The sequence below is a fragment of the Physeter macrocephalus genome, chromosome 11, assembly GCF_002837175.3.
Source record: "Physeter macrocephalus isolate SW-GA chromosome 11, ASM283717v5, whole genome shotgun sequence".
Taxonomy (NCBI): Eukaryota; Metazoa; Chordata; class Mammalia; order Artiodactyla; family Physeteridae; genus Physeter; species Physeter macrocephalus.
The window spans coordinates 157,480,339-157,490,166 of NC_041224.1; the positions used below are offsets into that span (position 1 = coordinate 157,480,339).

A 9,828-nucleotide genomic window follows, 5' to 3' on the forward strand; every position below is an offset into this window, starting at 1 on the left:
TTCTTGCCTTCATGCTCATGTTCCTTGGGGCGGCTGCTATCTGGGGGTCTTTTAGGGCCACCGTGCTGTTTGGCTTCTTCCAAAAATTTGTCCAAACCAAAAGGATCCTCCTCAAACTGAACTGGTCCTTCTCGGCCTCTTTGTCTACGGTCTGAACCAGAAAACTCCTTATCGGGAACAAATCTAGGGAAAAAGAGAAACGACCATGAACTACTTTGTTTTCACTGGTGCAGACACAAACTAAACTGTCTGCCTTGGTACCTGTTAGTCTTTATTCTGGCTTCTAGGTCATCACCATACATGTCCTTGTCCAGATTTTTACTGGGCCTGTAAATATTCTGGGCCATATCTTTACCACCTCTCCAGGCTTGATCATAAACATTGTAAATTTCATCTTCTCCACCTGCAAAACCACTGTCCATACCCTGTGGAAAAATAGAGGATGTTAAAAATGTACGTTATTATTTATTAAAAGTTGAATCTGATTACATTCTTGTGAAGAGTAAAAACCCTTGCTCATTTATAGCTCACATTTTCAATAATCTGAACTGCAAATAAAAAGGTCATTAAAGAATGGTCACAAAGTCCATTAACTTTTGTTCATACCACCTTTGGGTTCTTAGATTAAATATGGTACTCGTTAACTGACTGCTTTAGCGTAGTGGTCTTTAAAATTGGAGGATGCTAGTATGTTAATTTCCTTCTCCCTGAGGATTGGTATTCATATCAACACTTAATATATGCTATTTCTAGACTCTTTGTACCTTGGATTGGTTGAAGAGCCTTTGGTCATACTGAACTTCATTGGAAGCCCGAGGATTGGGCACACCCAGAGCAATGACTTCACTGATATCTCGATTTTCATTTCTCTGCAGTTTCGACCTGTTTTGAAATACCATGCCACAAACTGAAAATTATTCACAAACAAGTTGAATTTCCACTTAAATACAACCGATATCAGAAGCAGAGTAAATACGTACATTCACATCTTGTGAATATATATTCCTTGATAATGCATAATCAGGATGGCAGCTCTTAAAGCATTTCAGATACATGATTATAAGAGATAGGGTTTTACAGTTAAGCCTTCCTGATAGCAGAAAAGAACTGCTAAGAGACTCTTTTTTTCCCTTGAGATAAAATTGGTATATAAGTTTCAGGACTACAACATAAGTTGGCATCTGTACACCCTACACAAAGTGATCATCACTAAAATTCTAGTTACTGTCCATCACCATACAATTGACCTTCAGCCATTTCACCAATCCCTCAACTCCCTTCCCCTCTGGTAACCACCAATCTGTTTTCTGTATCTATGAGTTTGTTTGTGGTTTTTTTTTTTTTTTTTGAGATATACTTTATTTGTTTGTTTGTTTGTTTGCGGTACGCGGGCCTCTCACTGTTGTGGCTTCTCCCATTGCGGAGCACAGGCTCCGGACGCGCAGGCGCAGCGGCCATGGCTCACGGGCCCAGCCGCTCCGCGGAATGTGGGATCTTCCCGGACCAGGGCACGAACCTGTGTCCCCTGCATCGGCAGGCGGGCTCTCAACCACTGCGCCACCAGGGAAGCCCTGTTTGTGTTTTGTTTGTTCATTTTGTTCTGTTTTTGTAGACTTCACATGAGTGAAATCACACAGTATTTTTCTTTCTCTGACTTGTTTCACTTGGCATAATACCCTCAAGGTTCATCCATGTTGTCACAAATGGCAGGATTTTTTTATGCCTGAGTTGTACTCTAGTGTACACACACATGCCCCAGATCATCTTTATCCATTCATCTGTTGATGGGCACTTAGGTTGCTTCCATATCTTGGCTATTGTAAATAATGCTGCAGTGAACACAGGGATGCATATACTTTTTTGAATTCGTGTTTTTGTATTCTTCAGAAAAATGCCCAGAAGTGGAATAGCTGGATCATATGGTAGTTCTATTCTTAATTTTTTGAGGAATCTCCATAGTGTTTTCCATACTGACTGCACCAATTTATAATCCCACAAACAGTGCATGAGGGTTCTTTTCTCCACATCCTCTCCAATGCTTGCTATTTCTTGTCTTTCTGATAAGAGCCATTCTAACAGGTGTGTGGTTTTAATTTGCATTTCCCTAATAATTAGTGATGTTGATTATCTTTTCATGTGCCTGTTGACCATCTGCATGTCTTCCTTGCAAAAATGTCTATCCAGATCCTCTGCCCATTTAATTGGGTTTGTTTTTTTGTTGTTGAGTTGTATGAGTTCTTTATATATTTTGGATATTAATCCCTTGTTGGATATGATTTGCAAGTATCTTCTCCCATTCAGTAGGTTGCCTTTTCGTTTTGATGATGGTTTCCTTCACCGTGCAGAAGTTTTTAATATAGTCCCATTTATTTATTTTTCCTTTTGTTTCCTTTGCTTTTGGAGTCAGATTCACAAAAAACATTGCTAAGACCAATATCAAAGAGCTTATCACTACTTGTGTTTTCTTCTAGGAATTTTACCGTTTAAGGTCTTACATTCAAATCCTTAATTCATTTTGAGTTAATTTTTGGGCATACATTCAAATCCTTAATTCATTTTGAGTTAATTTTTGTGCATGCTGTAAGACAGTGGTCTAGTTTCATTCTTTTGCCTATAGCTGTCCAGTTTTTCCAATACCATTTATTGAAGAGACTGTCCTTTCTCAAAAGAATCGTTCTTGATATGGAAGTCTTTAATACAAGCAATCACCTTGTAATGCATGCTGAGACATGAAACTGCTATGGTCTATATCTGCTATTATAAAGGGTTAGGGGGAGTAGATACAAATTAGATGTATCACACGAATCATTTTCAATAAGCTAGAATCCGTTCTTTTACCTAACCACATTTAGTAAGTTTATCCTATTAGAATTCTGAGGTAAATATGTCAATGACTGGATTACTCAGTAAGATTTTTGACATTCAGATTAACTTAATTCCCCTGCTGTTTCAGTATATATGCAATCTACATCGCAGTGATACCATGGTAACTGTCATCATTTATTTTACTAAAGGCTCAGGTTTTTAAATGATTTCTATAGACAATCTAATTTTCATACAATCACAAGTTTAAAGCTTTTCTATGTTATCAATTCTCGTAGTCACGTTACTGGTTTTAAGGGCTCAATTGATCCACAGAGCCATTTTAATTGTTGCAGCTTAGGAATTTCAAACTAAGAGTGTCATTAACTGTGCACTTTCATACTTCGTTCCTCTCTCCTACTCTGTACATTTAAACACAACTCTAAATTCAGATTTTCTGCTTCTCCATGACTTCACTCATTCAGGGAGATGAAATATGCCATTAAACAACAAAGAACACCACCAGCAGGAATCTGTTTAAGATATGACTTGAAAAATAGATTGTATCAGCTCAGAGGAGGATGAAAGCATGGAAAACTGCTTATTTGGAAAGAAAATGTTTTACATTTGCATTTGACCCTTACTCAGAATTCCACCTCTGTATTACAGCATGTCTTCAACTTTTCAGCAATTTCAGTCCTTGGCCTTTGGTGAACCACAAACTTCACTAATCCCTACTTTATTCCCAGTCTCCATACATGTATTTCCTTTGTTCTATACAAGTCTGTACTTATTAAGAGCGCTGTCAATTTTCCTAAGTAATTTCAAATGACAGCTCTGTCTTTCTGAATTTTAAGTGAAACTGCTCATGAAAAGAGGCTGACTTTCACTTCTTATAAAACGTGCTCTTCTTCCCCACTGTACTTGGTACAGTACTCTGCATGTGAAAGGATCTCAATAAAGGTACAGAAGCTTATTTCCCGTCTAGAGGAATAGGCACATGATAAATTTGTCTCACCATTTGAAACAGGAAAAGAACAGACCAGAACAGCCATATCCACGACTTTCTATTCACAAACATGATCTCAATTCCCTTTTCTATATCCCCATCATTCTCAATTCTAGCTGACTCTACAAGGTAACGGAGGAAAAGATAACTTCGATGGATAGTTAGTTCTTCTGTTAAGACAGAGTAAGCAGTTAAGTGCAAGAAAATAAGTGCTGATTTATTAAGTTATCAACCTGAAGAGGAAAGAGAGAGAAGCAAACTGGTCTTAAAGATGCACTAAACCTCGTCTCTAAAAGGTTCACAGAGGCCACTCTTCATAATTCGTATTTATCTCAAATAGTACCAACCTCTTATCTGGAGCTGCCCTGGAAAGATTCCGGTCATGCTGTCTCTCTTTTCGCCTGTCATGCCGGATTTCATCCCTCTCACGTGCCTCCCCATCCTCTGTGTGGACACAGTTGAAAATTACTTTATCACTATATTACCCATTGATATTTTGAACAAGAGAATATTCTTTAACCTTAGACAGAAAAATCCATGAATTTCTTTGTACTCACATTCAGCCCTTTTAACCTTACTTGCAATTAATTTAAATCCAACAGTATTGGTTTAATTTTTGAATGTGAATTCCAGAATCATGCATGCAGCTAGTGCTTAGGCATAAAGTGTACTACTACATCAAAGTAGTATGGTGGATTGACAGATGGAGAGAGAGCTGGGTAGGTATGTGATAAAGCAAATTTAGCAATGCTAATTGTTTTTAAATAAATGTTAACTGTAGAATCTACGTGGTGGAGATATGGGTTCATTGTACAATTCCTTCAACTTTTCTATGTGTTTTAAAATTTTCATAATAAAATGTCAGGAAAAAAGAATTATGCAAAGTTTATCCTTATATTTTCAAAGACTGACTTCGAATAAAGAACCTTTTGCTCATGGTATATTGGGGCTGGCTGCACCTTGCTGTGTATCTATTGTGTTTATGTCTATCTTCATTTCTCTGCTCTCTCCAGGCTGAAGGGATATAGTGTAGATATAGAAGGAATACAGTGTAGAGCATGAGCTTTGGAGCCAGACTGTCTGGATTCAAATCCTGTTTCTACAACAGATTAGCAAATGTGAAACTGTGCCAATGACTTAACCCCTCTGAGCCTTCGTCTCCTCCTCTGTAAAACAGTGATAACAGAACCACTGCAGACGGCTGCTGTAGGGATTATATAAGGTAATATACGTAAAGTGCTCAGAGTGGTGCCTGCCATAATAAACACTCAATAAGCGTTAGCTTTTATTAATATCTGGCAAGATATTTTTAAAATTTTTAACTAATTTCTAAAGAACGATTTTTTTTTTTTTAATCAGTTTAGAGAACTTAGATACAGGGAAGTTTTACTCTGAATAGTGGCTAGGTTACAACAGGTAGCTTTTTATATCTTGCCTCATTAAGACATTTATATATGATTCAAGGAAGTGGATTACTACTTATAACCTTAGTTACTTCCCTATAGTTGAACTCTAGACTCCTATAACCAATTGCCTGCTTGCCACCTCCATTTTAAACTTAACATGTCCACAACTAAACTCTTAATCTTTCCCTCCCAAATCTCTTCCCCCTGCAGTCTTCTCAATATTAGTAAATGGCAACTCAATCCTTCTCAAATATTTAGATCAAAAGTTCTAGAGTCATCCTTGACTCCCTTTCTGTCATTCCTCTACCAAATCCATAAGCAAATTTTGTCAGCTCTACTTCCAAAACACATCCAGTATCTGACCATGTTTTCACTACCTCTCATTATTATCTCTCATCTGGATTATTGCAATAGCTTTCCAAACGGTTTCCCTGCTTCTCCAAATGACTATTCCATAGCCTTCTAACATATGCAAGATGATGTCACTCTGCTCAAAACTCTTCAAATTGCTTCCCTTGTTACTTGAAGTAAAAGCTATGTTCTTACAACGACTGAAAGGCATACATGACCTGGCCATTTTGCCCTAACTACTCTGACACCTCATCTCCTACTGCTTAGCTTTCTCAGTCTAATCCACCCATACTGGCCTCCTGCTTTTCCTTGAACACACCAGTTATACTCCCAACTCAGGGCCTTTGCACTTGCTGTTCCTTCTATCTGGGATGCTCTTCCCTAAGATATCCACATGGCTCACTTCCTTACTTCCTTCAAGTGTTTGTGCTAATGTTACTATCTCAGAAGTGAGGCCTATTCCGACCACTCTCTCCTTCTGGCACTTTTATACTCCTTCTCTGTTTTATTTTTCTCCATAGCTACTATCACCTTCTAATATACCATATGACTAACTTTTTCTGGTCTGTCTACATTCACTAAAATGCTCACTGCTATACCCACCTGTCTAGTAGAAAACTCTGTGTCTAGAAGAGAGCCTTGCACACAGTAGGTGCTCAATATGAACTGAATGAATAATTACACTAGTCTAGGATTTATTAATGAAAGAAAAACCACCCTAATAATTTTCTTGAATTCAAATTAGTCCTCTCACTCTACCTGAATTAATATACCAATGTAGACCACTAGATAAAGCCAGAGAGAAAATACTGGCAGATTTAATGATCAAAGGCCTACAAGATAGAAAAACTCTGGATTAGTTTACCATGTGGGGGAGATGAATTTTTCATTACCATGTGGGGGAGGTGAATTATTCAGATGGAGATCAGATTTCTCTTTCTAAGTTTCAAGAAAATTCAAATAAGAGAAAATTAAGCCTATCATTTGAGTAATATGTGATTTTTAAAAGTATACTGCTCAGAACTTTAAAAACTTCTGGTGTTCTTGCATATTAGAGGCCCACATTTAAATACACATTCTTTATTTTCTACTGCTTCAGCTTAATAAGGCAGAAATTACTGTTTCACTTCTACATTATTTCTGAAATATCTATATTTTCTTTATATGTATGTACTGCTTCTGTATGCAATAAAAAACAATAGAGATTTTCTAAAATGAGATAGATATTATTAACAATGCAAATTCAGCTTAGTAATGAGTATGTCATACCTTTTTCCACATGGGTTTTGATCCCAGCTCTTCTCTCCCTGGCCTTCTGGGCCATTTCTCTAAGTTTCTCTTCATGTTTCTCCTTTTCTTTTTGAGCCATCTTTCTCTCTACTTGAGCACGCATTTCCACAGCTTCACGAGCCTGTGAGTAAAGTCACATGTTAAATAAGACACTATCGGGGATAAAGAATTACAGCTGTCATGTAACTCCCTGACTAAACTCTGGATTGAAAGAACAGTTATAAAGAATTCAAATTTGTTATTGCTGATTAAAACAGATTCTTGTCTACAAAAAGATAACTTGCCTAGATGACATTGCAAATTTAGCTTTTTCACTAGGAGAAATGTTTTAGTGGTTGAAACTATAGTGACCCCAATCAATCTTGTAAGTCAGTGTTTCACTAATGTTTTCTCAGAAGCAATCTAAAAAATAAATTTAAATAAGATTCCAGTAAAGCAATTTTCAATATCAATAACAGGAACTGGTTATATTCTCAAAATCAATCAGACCAACTCAAGATAAAGCCTTAGAGGGTAGATAGCAGAAGCAAGAAGAATTACAATCCTGCAGCCTGTGGAACAAAAACCACATTCACAGAAAGACAGACAAGATGAAAACGCAGACGGCTATGTACCAGATGAAGGAACAAGATAAAACCCCAGAAAAACAACTAAATGAAGTGGAGATAGGCAACCTTCCAGAAAAAGAATTCAGAATAATGACAGTGAAGATGATCCAGGACCTTGGAAAAAGAATGGAGGCAAAGATCGAGAAGATGCAAGAAATGTTTAACAAAGACCTACAAGAATTAAAGAACAAACAGAGATGAACAATACAATAAATGAAATGAAAACTACACTAGAAGGAATCAATAGCAGAATAACTGAGGCAGAAGAACGGATAAGTGACCTGGAAGAGAATGGTGGAATTCACTGCTGCAGAACAGCGTAAAGAAAAAGAATGAAAAGAAATGAAGACAACGTAAGAGATCTCTGGGACAATGTTAAACGCAACAACATTCGCATTATAGGGATCCCAGAAGGAGAAGAGAGAGAGAAAGGACCTGAGAAAATATTTGAAGAGACTATAGTCAAAAAATTCCCTAATATGGGAAAGGAAATAGCCACCCAAGTCCAGGATCGCAAGGAGTCCCATACAGGATAAACCCAAGGAGAAACACGCCGAGACACATAATAATGAAAATGGCAAAAATAAAGACAAAGAAAAATTATTGAAAGCAGCAAGGGAAAAACAACAAATAACATACAAGGGAACTCCCATAAGGTTAACAGCTGATTTCTAAGGAGAAACTCTACAAGCCAGAAGGGAGTGGCATGGTCAGATTTAAAGTGATGAAAGGGAAGAACCTACAACCAAGATTACTCTACCCAGCAAGGATCTCATTCAGATTCAACAGAGAAATCAAAAGCTTTACAGACAAGCAAAAGCTAAGAGAATTAAGCACCACCAAACCAGCTCTACAACAAATGCTAAAGGAACTTCTCTAAGTGGGAAAAACAAGAGAAGAAAAGGACCTAAAAAAGCAAACCCAAAACAATTAAGAAAATGGTCATAGGAACATACATGTATGTAAATGGATTAAATGCTCCAAACAAAAGACATAGGCTTGCTGAATGGATACAAAAACAAGACCCATCTATATGCTGTCTACAAGAGACCCACTTCAGACCTAGGGACACATACAGACTGAAAGTGAGGGGATGGAAAAAGATGTTCCATGCAAATGGAAATCAAAAGGAAGCTGGAGTAGCAATCCTAATATCAGACAAAATAGACTTTAAAATAAAGAATGTTCAAAAGACAAGGAAGGACACTACATAATGATCAAGGGATCAATCCAAGAAGAAGATATAACAATTATAAATATATATGCACCCAACACAGGAGCACCTCAATACATAAGGCAAATGCTAACAGCTATAAAAGAGGGAATCGACAGTAACACAATAATGGTGGGGGACTTTAACCCCTCACTTACACCAATGGACAGATCATCCAAATTGAAAACAAATAAGAAAACACAAGCTTTAAATGACACAATAGACCAGATAGATTTAATTGATATTTATAGGACATTCCATCCAAAAACAGCAGATTATACTTTCTTCTCAAGTGTGCATGGAACATTTTCCAGGATATATCACATCTTGGTCACAAATCCAGCCTCAGTAAATTTAAGAAAACTGAAATCGTATCAAGCATGTTTTCTGACCACAACGCTATGAGATTAGAAATGAATTACAGGGAAACAAACCTAAGAAACACAAACATGTGGAGGCTAAACAATATGTTACTAAATAACCAAGGGATGACTGAAGAAATCAAAGAGGAAATCAAAAAATACCTAGAGACAAATGAAAATGAAAACACAATGATACAGAAAATATGAACAGACCAATCACAAGTAATGAAATTGAAACTGTGATTAAAAATCTTGCAACAAACAAAAGTCCAGGACCAGATGGCTTCACAGGTGAATTCTATCAAACATTTACAGAAGAGCTAACACCTATCCTTCTCAAACTCTTCCAAAAAACTGCACTCCCAAACTCATTCTATGGAAGGAACACTCCCAAACTCATTCTATGAGGCCACCATCACCCTGATACCAAAACCAGACAGAGATACTACAAAAAAAGAAAATTACAGGCCAATATCACTGATGAACATATATGCAAAAGTCCTCAACAAAATACTAGCAAACAGAATCCAACAACACATTAAAAGGATCATACACCATGATCAAGTTGGATTTATGCCAGGGATGCAAGGATTCTTCAATATATGCAAATCAATCAATGTGATACACCATATTAACAAACTGAAGAATAAAAACCATATGATCATCTCAACAGATGCAGAAAAAGCTTTTGACAAAATTCAACACCCATTTATGATAAAAACTCTCCAGAAAGTGGGCATAGAGGGAACCTACCTCAACATAATAAAGGCCATATATGACAAACCCA

The 9,828-nt window shown here is 37.0% G+C and overlaps 1 protein-coding gene across 1 annotated transcript in view; it reads right to left on the reverse strand.

Moving 5' to 3' along the window:
* Positions 1-2: 2 nt before the first annotated feature.
* The window catches only part of SNW1 (SNW domain containing 1), a gene marked incomplete at its 3' end in the record, with an annotated part of 34,510 nt that continues 24,684 nt past the window's right edge, over positions 3-9,828 (reverse strand). Inside the window, exons 10-14 of the mRNA XM_028495120.2 lie at positions 6,838-6,979; positions 4,159-4,255; positions 765-882; positions 262-425; positions 3-183 (exon numbers count right to left, since the gene is read on the reverse strand). Of these exons, the coding sequence (XP_028350921.2) occupies positions 3-183; positions 262-425; positions 765-882; positions 4,159-4,255; positions 6,838-6,979 (702 nt within the window). The remainder of the gene's footprint in view (positions 184-261; positions 426-764; positions 883-4,158; positions 4,256-6,837; positions 6,980-9,828) is intronic.